Genomic DNA, 13,748 nt, shown 5'->3' on the forward strand with positions numbered 1-13,748 from the left:
GTTCTAAGTTTTGGTATTTTAATATGTTGGGAATACTTTGGTAAATTTTGGGAGAAACCTTAGTTGAATTATTGAATTGATTTGTATAAGTAATTCTTGGAATTGGGGAATTCATTGATTAAATGGCATAATTGGATAATTTGAATAATTTGTCTATTGAATTGTGGACATAGTTATTTTCAGTTTAGAAATAACTGTTTTGGACTATCGGTGGAGGATAGTCATGATTGTTGTAGACATTGCATGTGGATTAGGAATAACTGGAACTAATCACATGGGTTAAGTCATTAATTTTGACTGTGGCATTGATACAGAGAATACGTGTATTGATTGAGCATTGCATTTGCATACATTGTTTGTGTGTGGGAGGAGATAGGGGATGTACTCCACGGTTTAGGGGAAGATAGGGGATGGACCTCTAAACCGGATTTTGTTTGGGAGGAGATAGGGGATGGACTCCATTAGCATCACTTTTATGTGTGCTTATTTATATAGAAGTGTTTTATTGATACAGCACTAAAATGTGTATCAATCTGGAAGTATGAAGTGTTTGATTTGAGCTTGAGTCTCATTTGTTAGTTGATATTGGAAGAATGTGAATATGATATATGTGATTCACTGTTGTAAGTTTGGCCAGATTCTGAGCCATGTTGATAAAATTGGAAAGTAAAATGTATCTTAGACAATAGTGTCATGAGACTGTAAAATAAAGTAATTGATTATCTTGGTTAACCATCTATTGAATGCTATTGCTTTATTCATTGCTTATATGTGGTTTAGTATATTTCTACTGGGCTGTGGCTCACCCTTTATGGGAACATCATTTTCAGGTTCAGGTGATAAACTACCTCCAAGGAATTAGCTTGGGAGGGTTTGGCTTCTGGATTGAAGAAGACTTTTGTTCTGTTATTTGCTTTTATTTGTTAGCACATGTAAAAACTCAAGCCTAGGGCTTTTCTTGTATTGAGTTAGAACTCTAATGTTTGTAACCAAGTATTGGCTTGGAAAGATGTAAGCCTGTAGGGCATTTTATTTGATTATTTAGTAATACTCTGATGAATGAATTAATAAAATGTCTTCTTTAAATAATGCATGTCAATGATATATAATAGATTAATTTTGAGGGCGTGACAATTAGATCTGGACGTTTCGATTGAGTAGGCGTTTTAAAGTTGCATACATGTGTGGAAATAATTGATAGAGCATTGATGTCAGAGGCCATTTTGGCAGCAAAGAAACAAGCTCCAGCTCCAACAACTGAATGGAAGGGTAAATGATCCAGATTTCATTTCAAGAAAGGTCGGTCATTTTCACAAAAGGCAGAATACGGGATCCTCCAGTAGCTCTAGTCAGAGTAATGGATCTATTTTAAATTGTCCCGATTGCGGAAAAAAGCATAAAGGCACATGTTATCGTACATCAGGTGCTTGTTTTCGATGTGGCAAGACTGGCCACATGGTTAGAGATTATCTGCTGAGATCTGATGATGCTAATCGTCCTATAGTAAGTTCAGCCGGGTCTACTTCTATAGCAAGAACAAATGCATCAGCTAATGCTAAGGGTAACACGGGAAATAAGACGCTGAGACAAGGAAGAGTGTTCGCCCTAGCACCCAGGGATGTACAGAACACCGAGTCTGTGGTGTTAGGTATAATTTCCATCTGTAACCAAAATGCATATGTCCTGATAGATTCTGGTTCTACAAACTCATTTATGTCGCATGTCTTTTTTTGGGAACTGACTAGACCTTTAGAACCTATGAATTATTTACTGTTTGTTTCTACACCATTTGGGGATTCTATGGTATATACTTATGTTTATCCGACATGTGAACTAGTAATTGGTGATGTGACATTGTATGCTGATTTATTGCCATTGGGTATTGATTATTTTGATTGCATACTAGGTATGGACTGGTTGATGAATTACTGTGCAACTATTGACTATGTGAATAAAGCCGTTGTGTTTCGTCCACCTGGCTTACCTAAATTTGCGTTTACTGGGAATGGGGTAGTTCCCCCTCCCCAATATTTGATTTCTGCCATGAAAGCTGTTAAACTACTTAGGAAGGGATGTAGAGGGTATGTGTGTTGTGTTTTGACTGTGATTTCTAATAGTCTTACCATAGAGAACATCTCGGTAGTAAATGAATTTCCTGATGCATTTTCAACTGAATTGCCCAGGGAGTTAATTAATAGAGAAATTGACTTTACTATAGATGTTGTACCCGAAACACAACCAATTTCCAAAATCTCGTATAGAATGTCAACTTCTAAGTTGAAAGAATTAAAAAGCCAACTTCAAGACTTGTTAGACAAGAAGTTCATCCAACCGAGCACTTCACCTCGGGGTGCTCTAGTTTTATTTGTTAAAAAGAGAAACGAATCTTTGAGGTTGTGTATAGACTATCGGGAGTTGAACAAAGTGACTATCAAGAATAAATACCCACTATCTCGAATAGATGACTTATTTGACCAACTACAGGGAGCCCAAGTCTTTTCAAAAATTGACCTTAGATCCAAATACCACCAATTGAAAGTTAAAGTAGAAGATATAGAGAAAATCGCATTCCGGACGAGATATGAGCACTATAAATTTTTAGTCATGCCATTTGGGGTAACGAATGCACCTGTAGCTTTTATGGACCTAATGAATAGGGTGTTTAAACAATTTCTTGATGAATTTATTGTTGTGTTTATTGATGATATCTTCATTTACTCCAAAAGCAGGGAAGAATATGAATATCACCTGAGAACTGCTTTACAGATGTTAAGAGAAAAGAAGTTGTATGCAAAACTATCCAAATGTGAATTCTGGCTTGACAACATAGCATTTTTGGGACATGTGATTGACAAGGATGATATATCAGTGGACCCACAGAAAATTGAAACCATTGTAGACTGGCCAAGGCCAACCAATGTGTCTGAAGTTAGAAGTTTTTTGGGGCTTGCAGGCTATTATCGCAGTTTTGTGAAAGATTTCTCAAAGCTTGCCTTGCCACTCACTCAACTGACTTAGAAAAATGTACCATTTGATTGGAATGATTAACAAGAGTCAGCCTTTCAAGACCTAAAAACTAGACTGGTAACTGCACCAATTCTGATCTTGCCTAATGGAACCGATGGGTTTCAGATTTATAGTGATGCTTCCTACAAAGGTTTAAGATGTGTACTATTGCAAAATGGTAAGGTGATTGCTTATGCTTCTCGGCAACTCTGACCACATGAAAAGAACTATCCAACACATGACCTTAAACTAGCAGCTGTGGTGTTTGCCTTGGAAATTTGGCGACATTATTTGTATGGTGTGACTTGCGAGGTGTATACTGAGCATAAAAGCTTGAAATACTTATTCACCCAAAAAGAACTGAACATGAGATAGAGGCGATGACTTGAATTAATCAAGGATTATGACTTGCAGATTTTGTACCATTTAGGAAAAGCTAATACAGTGGCGGATGCCTTGAGGCAAAAATTTATTGGAAATTTGTCATGTTTGCTCATCGGCTAGAGGGCTAGAGGGAATTGTTATGTAACCTAGACAGAAATGAGATTGAAATTGTGTTGCGTGAACAAGGTGGAATCCTAGCTGCCATTTCTGCTTAACCTACCATCATTGGAGAAATTAGAGAGAAGCAACTTGAAGATGAGTCTCTGAAGAAAATTGTTGATGAGATTGACTCAAAGCCAAAGTCAGGATTTGTGTTAGAGAAAAATGTATTGAAATTTCAGGGTAGACTTTGTGTATCAGACCATTCTGAATTGAGAAAACGTGTTATGACTAAGGCCCACAACTCCAAATTTGTTATGCATCCGGGGAATACAAAGATGTATCAAGACTTGAAACAGAATTTATGGTGGCCTGGAATGAAAAGAAGTATCGCTGACTATGTGGCTAAATGTTTGTATTGCGAACAAGTTAAAGCCAAACATCAATGACCCGTTGGACTACTTCAGTTGCTTCCAATACCGGAATGGAAATGAGAGCACATTACCATGGATTTCATTGTGGAATTGCTTCGCTCCTCTCGAGGTATGGATTCTATCTGGGTCATAGTTGACCGTTTGACTAAATCTGCTCATTTTCTGCCTGTTACAACTTTTTACAATGCAATTAAGTTAGCTAACATTTATGTGAATGAGATTGTGAGATTACATGGTATGCTTGTATCTATCGTATCAGACAGAGACTCTAAGATCATGTCAAGATTCTGGCAGAGTTTACAACAGGCCTTGGGAACTGAACTGCGACTGAACAGCGCCTACCATTCACAAACAGACGGCCAAACTGAACGAACCAATCAAACTTTGAAAGATATGTTACGAATGTGTGTATTGGACTTCCAAGGCAATTAGGAGGCCTATTTACCATTGGCCAAATTTGTGTATAATAACAACTATCACTCAAGTATTGGGATGGCTCCTTATGAAGCTCTGTATGGTATAAAATGCCGTTCACCGATCTGTTGGGCTGAGATAGGTGACAGATCTTTGTTGGGGCCGGAACTTGTGCAAGAAACGACGGAAAATATGAAATTGATTCAACAAAGATTGAAAACTGCAAAAAACCGCCAAAAGAGTTATGTCGATGTCCGAAGAAGAGATAGAGAATATGAAGTTAGGGATCACATATTTTATCAAAGTAACGCCAATGAAAGGGCAAACTCGGTTTGGTGTGAAAGGGAAGCTGGCACCAAGATATGTTGAGCCATACGAAGTCCTTGAGAAGATCAACCCAGTGACGTATCGGGTAGCCCTACCGACGGTTATAGAACATATACATGATGTTTTTCATGTTTCGATGCTTCGGGAATATGTACGAGATCTATTCCATGTAATTGAGCCGACTCATGTGCTTCTGAAAGATGACAATACGTACGAAGATAGGCCAATACAGATTATTAATTGCCGAATCAAAAGATTAAGAAACAAGGAAATCCCATTGGTGAAGATTGATTGGCAAAACCATGGAGGGACTTATGTGACTTGGGAGATCGAGGAAGATATGATGAAGAGGCACCTAGATTTGTTCCCTCTAGATCCGGTATTCTTCCAAAACGAAGGTAATTCGAGTTTGGAGGACCAAACTCTTTTAAGGGGAGAAGACTATAACAACCCCGACCTATGATTAACCGTTAAACCATGAGTAAGAATGCCTAATGAGTAATTAAGGTGAAAATTATTAATTGCATGTGTTATGTGCTATATGAGTTTCTATCTGTTTTGCGTAGGAATATCTGTCTCCGATTTTGTTCTGTTTTGCGAATTGAAGGCCTTATCGGCATTCGATTAGGAAATTGACTTGATTTCTGTGATAATTAGAATTTTTATAATTTTATGGTAAGTTTAATTAAAATTCGATTTGGAACGCATTAAAAAATAATTAAAGTCAATTTGCTTAGCTTAAGTTAAGATTAATTAAATTTCCTAAGCAAGCCTATATAAGGCCTATACACACCACTTGAGTCACCTTTTCATCATAATCTTGGAGCCTACAAGAGACAAACGTGAGAGAGAGGAAGAAGAGACCAAGAGGGTTGAGATTAACACTTGAGCTTGAAAGAAATTGCTAGACAATTCAAGGAAATTGGTATTTAACCTTAGAGAATTCACCAACTAGAGCTTCATTGAGAGATTGAGGTAGGAATTCCACCCTTGAATTGTATACTATGATGTCTAGACCATAAATTCAAGAGAATTTAGTTGAATAATGCAAGGATTGAGCCAGAATGGATGAACTTGAGCCATATTATGCATGCATGCACATTTGCTTACATTTTAAGTTAAATTTCAAGTAATTCTCACATGCATATTCTAAGTCTACCTTTGTTTTGAGAATTCATCTTGTTTTGCATCATTTTTATACCAAATGATCATGTCTTGGAAGCCTTGAAGCCAAACCATCTCATGCATGTTATGTTTTCAACGAATTAAGTTTTGTTTTGCACAATTGGCAAGCTTTTGGGCCTTGATTTTACGAAATGATCTTGAATTCTCGATGTTTTCCAAGTTCACACACAAGTTTTCTTAAGTTTTTTGCCCAAAAGGATGAGTTCTGATGTGTTGAATTCGAGTTTTGAACAAGGAAGAGCAATCTGGAAATTCCAGATTTTACTCATTCCCTCGAGCGACCACTCTGTGTCTTGCACCTCTGCTCGAGCGACCAAAAGTTGGCTCGAGTGTAAAATACATGCTCCAAGAAGTTTACCATTTTTGTAGATCGCTCGGGCGACAAGAGTTGTGCTCGAGCGAGGACCTCAGTCTCACGCTCGAGTGATCATCGAGTGGCCATCGAGCGGAGAATTCACACAACCAGTACTTTTGCTAAATTTACAGACCGCTTGAGCGAAGGAAGTTACACTTGAGCGACTACTCACATTTTTTAACCTCCGCTCGAGCGAAAAAAGTTGCGCTCGAGCGAGGCCCCTATTTTCAGTATATTGCCTAAGTGTTTTCAAGTACATTTCAGCAGCCTCATTGCGTCCTAGGCATTCCTAGGCCATGGTTAAGACATAATAATAAGGATAAGACTTAGAAACATACTAAGAATGAATGTATTGGGTTAAGTTATATCCGAGTGTATGTTTCAAGAATGTATCTTTTATGTTTGTGTAGGTCACGCGCCGTAAGCTTTTTCTACTCTGTATGTCTACCTTTGAAGCCAACTATGCGTATTAACTTAGTAAAGCTATGTTCAACTTTATTTATTTTCTATATGATGTAATAAGATCTGTTTTTCTGAAATGCTATTTGGAATGCTATCTGTAAATCATGAATGAGTGTCCATTTTTCTGAAATGTGATTGTGGCATCTATAGTTCACGTGGTCCTCGCTCGGGGGTAACAATACCGTGGCTGATATGCACGTGGCCCTCGCCTAGGGATAACAATACTGTGGCTTATACTCATGTGGCCCTTGCCCGGGGGTAACAATACCAAGGCCTATGTTCACGTGGCCCTCGCCTGGGGGTAACAATACTATGGCTACTTGTGCACAAGATGTGGACCTCTGTGGTCGTCGGTACCGACTATGTAAATTTGATATGATATGACGGCTAAATGGATATACCATATATAACTGCTATAATCTCTGGTTAAGTATGCGGAACTGAATTTGTTTCTGATTCAAAATCTTCTATAGGACATCATTTATTAAATTCTTTACTCTGTTATTATTCACTAGGCTTCCGCTCACTATTTATATTATGTATGTAGGTGACCAGGCGCGTGACCAGGCCTAAGCTGCTGCCTGGAGTTTTGTTGTGTCAGCTACCTTTTTGTACCTCCCGAGGGGGTTTCGGATTAAGTTAAGCCTTATGGGCATGTTTTGTAAACGTTTAAGACTTTGTTTTCTGTTGATATACGAGCAAACTTTTGTTCATTTGTATATGGGGCTCAGTTCCCTTTTTGCTCCATTTGTAATGAATGTGATGTAAGACGACTTTATTTTTGACGTCACATATTTGTATATAAAGTTTAAATTTTTGTTCCATATACGTCAGCACAGCTCCATGGACAATGTGTTTTATCTATTTGCTTCCGCAACCACTAATTATATGTTATTTTGTTCAGAGGCCTTTGGTAATTCAATGATTACTGGCCGGTTATAACGCTAAAGCTATAGGGGCGGGTTTCGGTTATGACAATTTCATTGCATGTTCATGCACGTATTTTTGGAGGCCGATCATCCGGTTCCTCCCATTGTTGTGCTTTGGCGAGTTCACCATCACCCTTGTGCATCAAAATAGGAGAATACATATGTTAGCCACATTTAGAAATTCAAAGACAACATAGGACCTAATGTAAGTACTCGAGAGACATTTGATATGGTTGACACTGACTGATGTATTAGAGAGAAGTTCTAGAATATTTAAAAGATTTAAGAGATTAGTTTTTATGATTTATAATAGCACGGAGTTCTGAAATGGATATCATTTTGCCCTTGGATTTTGTAATGGCCATTTTTTGATGGAATATCACATAAGTTATAGTTGTCTTATGTATGAAATGGATATCATATTGTTTACATTGTTTGAACACAAAACGTAATAAAAATAATATTAACCAAGTGCAACTACCGTTAAAGAGTAATAATATTAACCAACAAGTATCCAAAAAGACAAAATAATATCAACTAGTAGTTCAATCCATCCACATCATCACAAAATACATGTTTTTTTATGCATAATACAAAGAGTAATAATAATATTAAAGAGTACCACTGATAAATACCTACTACTAAATTACTAAATCTACCAAAGCATCCAAAAAGTACATAATCCAAAGATAATAATAATATTTGTCTCCTTGTACATCCACCAACACCATCACAAAATACCTAATATAACATTATGAACTACTATCAACTACGTGATCGGCGAGTGTAATGTGCTCCAAAACGATATGCAGTAGAAGAGCAAAGTGCAGACCGATCCTGAGTGGATGTGCTAGGTGCAACTTCACCAATGTGCTGATCATGCAAAAGGTGTTCAATTGCATCTATTGCATAGTAAAGCCTATCAGGATGTTCAACACTGTCCTCATAGCCAGACTCAATGAAAGGATAAGTAATCTAATATATCTGTGACATACGCTACATTAAGAGAACAAGTACAACATTATATACATTGTCTGAACAGTTTACATACATAAGTTGTAATGTAAATGAAAAAGATGATACCTGTGCATCTTGGCTAGGATACTGATAATGATGAATATTCACTAGGTTTTGAACATACATGTGATAACCTTGTCCCTTAATATGCTAATTGGTCCTTGTTGTGAATTTGATTATGTATTTGATATGATTTTGTGTGCCATTTATATGAATATATGTGGTTTTAAATTTCTATCTGTTCACCGTAGGAATATCTGTTTGATTACCTGCTTTGGAATTTTAAATTGAAGGCCTTATCGGCCACCAAATCCGAAATTGACTGCACCGTTGTGATTGGCGTAATTTTTAGAGCCTACGGTGAAATTTAATTGAAAATTGATTTAGATCAAATTAAATAGATTAAATTGGTATTATAGTGCTCAATTATTTAATTTTAATCAATTGTGACTAATGGGACCTATAAAGAGGGGCACTACACACTCAATTTCCCTTTTTGTTCATTTGAGCCGAAAATTGCTCTAAGGAAGGAGAGTGAGGGTCGGCTAGAGAGAGGGAGAGGGAAACAATTGAAGTTTTGATCTTGAACTTGAGTGATTTGGAGACCAACTCAAGAGTTAAGCATAAGTTTGGAAGATTAAGGCTCCTAGGTGAGTAATCAACCCTTAGCTCATGAGTTTGAGTTGTGTTTTTGTGAATTGAAGACTAAATGGTGAGTTAGATCATGAGTTGTGTTGATTTTGATGAGATATGTACATGCATGCATAGAATTGCTATGAATTGCCATAAATTTGTATAATCTAACATGTAGCATGTCAATTATAAAAGATTGAGGGTTGGATAATACATTCAAGCATGTTTTTGTTAAGTTTCATGAGAATGGACACCATTTGCATCATTTAAAATAGAAATGAAGTCAAAATTTGCATGCATGTTTGATTATTAAAAATGTGGAGCTTATATGAGGTTGAAAGCATGAGCCATGATTGATTTTGAATAATTGGACCATGATTTTGGGTGATTGGCTTCATGTTGTTTACATCCATGTGCTATATAATGTAATTGCATGTTTTGGACCGAAATCATGTGTTTAGAGCTTTTGAATAGCAAGTTTGAGCTCAAGAACATTGCTGGAAAACCCGAAATTCATGATGTCTGCTCGAGCGGGAAAACCGCCGCTCGAGCGTAAAATTCGGGCTCCCTGTATTTTTTTTTGCAGACATGGCGTCCGCGCGACCAAGGAAGTTCATGCTCGACCGGGGAGCTATGTAGGATGACTTTTCGCTCGAGCGCCCGAGTCCACGCTCGAGCGTAAAATCAAGGTAGCCAGAACTTTTGCAGACTTATTGGGTTCGCTCGAACGGGGAAGTCCACGCTTGAGTGGGGACCCCTGTTTCTAAAATTTTGAAAATGCATTCTGTGCTTCATTTTCTGTTCTCTTTCACTTCCAAGCACTCTTAGGCATGCATTGAGCATTATTAATGTGTTAAAAGGATAAGAATGAAGCCTAAAGAGGAATATGTGAATTAAGAACGGATTGAATCATTTGTGACCCATATGTGTTATATGATGTGTAGGGTCAAGCTTCAGGGCAAATCAACCAGCCGATCACTGTGAGTAATATCTTAATAAAGATATCTGAAGCATGTTATTTGTCCTATTACTTACTTCTATGTAAGTCTTATAAGTTCGTTAATTTGAATGACAAATGAATGGGCCAGAGGCCAGTATGATCTGAATGATAAATGAATGGGGCCAGAGGCCAGTATGACCCGAACGATAAATGCATGGGCCAGAGGCCAGTATGATCTGAATGATAAATGAATGGGCCAGAGGCCAGTCTAACATGAATGATAGAATGAATGGGCCAAAGGCCAGTTTGACATGATTGAAAGAATGGTTGGGCCAAAGGCCAGTCTGACATGAATGGAAGACAAATGGGCCAAAGGCCGTTTGACATGAATTGGGCCCAAGGCCGTCTGATGTATGTTGTTCTAATGTATCTTCTTTATTCAATATTATTCACTGGGCTTTTGCTCACGCTCATTCATGTGTTTGTAGGTGAGCTAAGAGAGGTCCAAACCCAGCCCCAGTGAAGTTTGTGTGGAACAACCAAGGTTTTGAAGAGTCAGCCCTTACGTCTCACGCACGAGACTCATCTCCGCCCTTTTGCTATCTTGTTTTATTTTGTCATGTTGGCGAAGACTTTAGACACATTTGTATATAGCTTTGATTGGCTGACTTAGACTTGAATGATCCTGTGTGTACAGAGTTTTGTGTTGGTACGTATTTTGATATGAGTTATTAACAGATATATGTATGGTTTGTTATGGCGTGCCATGTAAGCACAGCTCTACGGACAAAGTTTTAAATTTTGCTTTCGTTTGGCCCTTTTTACTCTGATGAGTTATGTCTAGTTTGGTTTAAGGCCGTAGGTAATCTCAGGATAACTGGCCGGTTATGTCCTTAACCCATGGGGGCAGGTTCGGGTCGTGACAATACATATAGGTAATAGTTTGGTACCAATCCATGTAACTATAAACACAACCCTAAGGTTGCCATATCGGTGTAGTCCTCCTTTACTCAGATAACACATGGTTGTCCCATGTCTCCTAAATGATGTCCAAGTATGCATACATAACATTGTAGCATGGAGCTATGGCTCCTTAAGAAGTACGCATAGGGCCAAGTGATGGATTAGGGATTGTTTGCACTCTGCCAAACTATCTTAAAACTTTATCAAGGTGATATTGTTCAACTACTTCCAAACACTTCAGGCAACCGTGGTAGAACATAACTAGATGACACAGATAGACATCTCTGAAACTCTGATACGGATCCCAAATAACCTACAAACAATAACAACTATAAGATATAACAACTATAAAATTTGTATGAAATAAAGTTTCAATTTCGAAGGACTTTTTAACTTAGGGGTTGTTTGGGATGTTTCTAAATAAGTGCACTTTTTGACTTTTTGTGAAATATGGGTTGGGTTTGAAGTGATGTGGTAGAGAGGTGATGTGACTTAAATAAGATGATGTGACTTAAATAGGATAGTGATTTTTTGACTTTTTGACTTTTTTAGTATATGCCAAACAAGGCCTTACATTGTGTACACCCAACCTATTAAGCTCCTCTTGAAAAGCCTGCAACTGTATCTCTTCACTAGACTCTTTCTGAGAAGTCCAACGGTAAACATGTGGCATGTGTTGAGCATAATTCGTATTGAGGTGTGGTCGGAATCTACGAAAGTGCTTATAAATCCATCATTCAAGAAGTGTTATGTAACTGGCTATTTATTTCACATTGGACCTACTAGTGTACCCCAACTATTTGTATAAGTATGCTAATGCAGCAGCACCTAAGCATATGAAGGTATAGTCATCAAATCGGATAACAAACTCAAATAAACAATGAGGAACCTAGTATCAGTCTTGTCACTGAAAAGTGTACAACCCAACAAAAATAGCAAGTATGCTCTACCTGCATATGCAATTCTTTCCATTGAATAATCGTCTGTAACATTGTGACAGTGTACCCTCAATCACTCAAGCCTCACTGAATTGCCTCAAGCACTAGACATCTCATGTCTGATCTTTTGCTCATCAATTTTCAACGTATTAACTACTAATGCAATAGCCCACCTTTTTGACAACTTGCGCATGCTAATAGATTTGCCTACAAGGGGAAGCCATAGGATAGTAGTGACATCGTCCAATGTGATAGTCATCTCTCCAATCGTCAAATGGAATGTGTTTATCTTCGGTTGCTATCTCTCAACAAAATTGGACACAACGATTTTGTTGAAAGTGGTATGTGCAACGAGCTAAGTGTGCAAGTCCTGACAACTCCACAATGTTTACAAATGTAGCAGTGTTGCCTTGTTCCTACCATGACCACGAACGAATCTTGGACAAGTGATTATGACACTTCAAGGGCCCTATTTCATCAGCACCATTCCAAATAGTTGCGGCAACTTGACTTTTAAAACTTTTAAGATTGACAGATCAGCTGGCCCTCTTGGAAATGGCTGAGTAAGGATATCTTCATAAACAATGTCAACATCATCACCAGTAGGGTCATCATCTATAGCAATATTGTCCATAACTGGTGCATTGTGTATAGTATCATCATCCATGACAATCGACATCCATCTGCATAAGCAAAATTGTTCTCATTAACCCAATAGAGCATTTAGGTTGAAAACACTCTAATAAAAATACAATGAAATAGTCAAATTGTAGTCATTAACCAATATAGCAATAACATTAGAGGTTAGACTAGGGTGTGTTCTCTACTTACATGAAATTTGAGTTCAAATCTCACTAGTAAAATAAAATAAAATAAAATAGTTGGAAAAGAGGAACCGAAAGGGGAAAAATAGACCTAAAAGAATAAAATGATAGCATGAATTTCAGTGAATAATACTAGCTTCCATGTCAGTGCACCACAACAGATTTGCTTATACTCTTATTCACAAAATCAAACTCTCAACAGCACTCCAATCCTGTCATCTTTTAAACATAAATGAACCCAAGGTCCACATGTAATGTTGTCTAAATAAATAAATAAATAAATAAACAATAAATAAATCATTCGGAACTGCAGTACCGAAACAAAATACATCATTCAGAAAATCTACTGTTGAAAAAATTGACAAAATTCAGAACTACGGAACTAAAATAATTTGTTAAATTCGGAATTCAACCATCGATATTTTTGTTTTTATTTGAAACTAACCTGTCGAATTAGTAAATATTATTCAGAAGTAAATTTCTGAAATAAACACATAAATTTGGAAGACCGGGACCGAAAACTTAAAATCGCAAAAGTTGAAAGAAAAAACGAGGGTTTTATGGCAATGGAGTGCATAAATGTCTAGAAATGATAAATGTAATAATAAAATGTTAAATGCAATAACAAAATGGAATGATGATTCACCTTTAACAATGCAATGGAGTCTTTTCCATGGTGTTGTCGATAGAGGTCTTTAATGGAATGGAGGTCTTCAATAGAGGACTTTGGTTCTTCAATGTGGGTCTTCACTTTGACTGTTGTAGAACTGTGGATCTACAAATTTTCAAACCGTAACAGTAGGTAGCGTATGGAAGGAGGGACAAGTGTGTGAAAGGA

At 37.4% G+C, this 13,748-nt stretch overlaps 1 protein-coding gene across 1 annotated transcript; it reads left to right on the forward strand.

Moving 5' to 3' along the window:
- Window positions 1-4,650: 4,650 nt before the first annotated feature.
- LOC145817550 (uncharacterized) lies at window positions 4,651-10,233 on the forward strand. The gene is made up of 2 exons (XM_082912741.1): window positions 4,651-5,062; window positions 10,190-10,233. The coding sequence occupies exons 1-2, from the start codon at window positions 4,651-4,653 to the stop codon at window positions 10,231-10,233; spliced, it is 456 nt and encodes a 151-aa protein (XP_082768867.1).
- Window positions 10,234-13,748: the final 3,515 nt, after the last annotated feature.

This window comes from Camellia sinensis, chromosome 2 (genome assembly GCF_055761805.1).
Source record: "Camellia sinensis isolate YWXY chromosome 2, ASM5576180v1, whole genome shotgun sequence".
Lineage (NCBI taxonomy): Eukaryota > Viridiplantae > Streptophyta > Magnoliopsida > Ericales > Theaceae > Camellia > Camellia sinensis.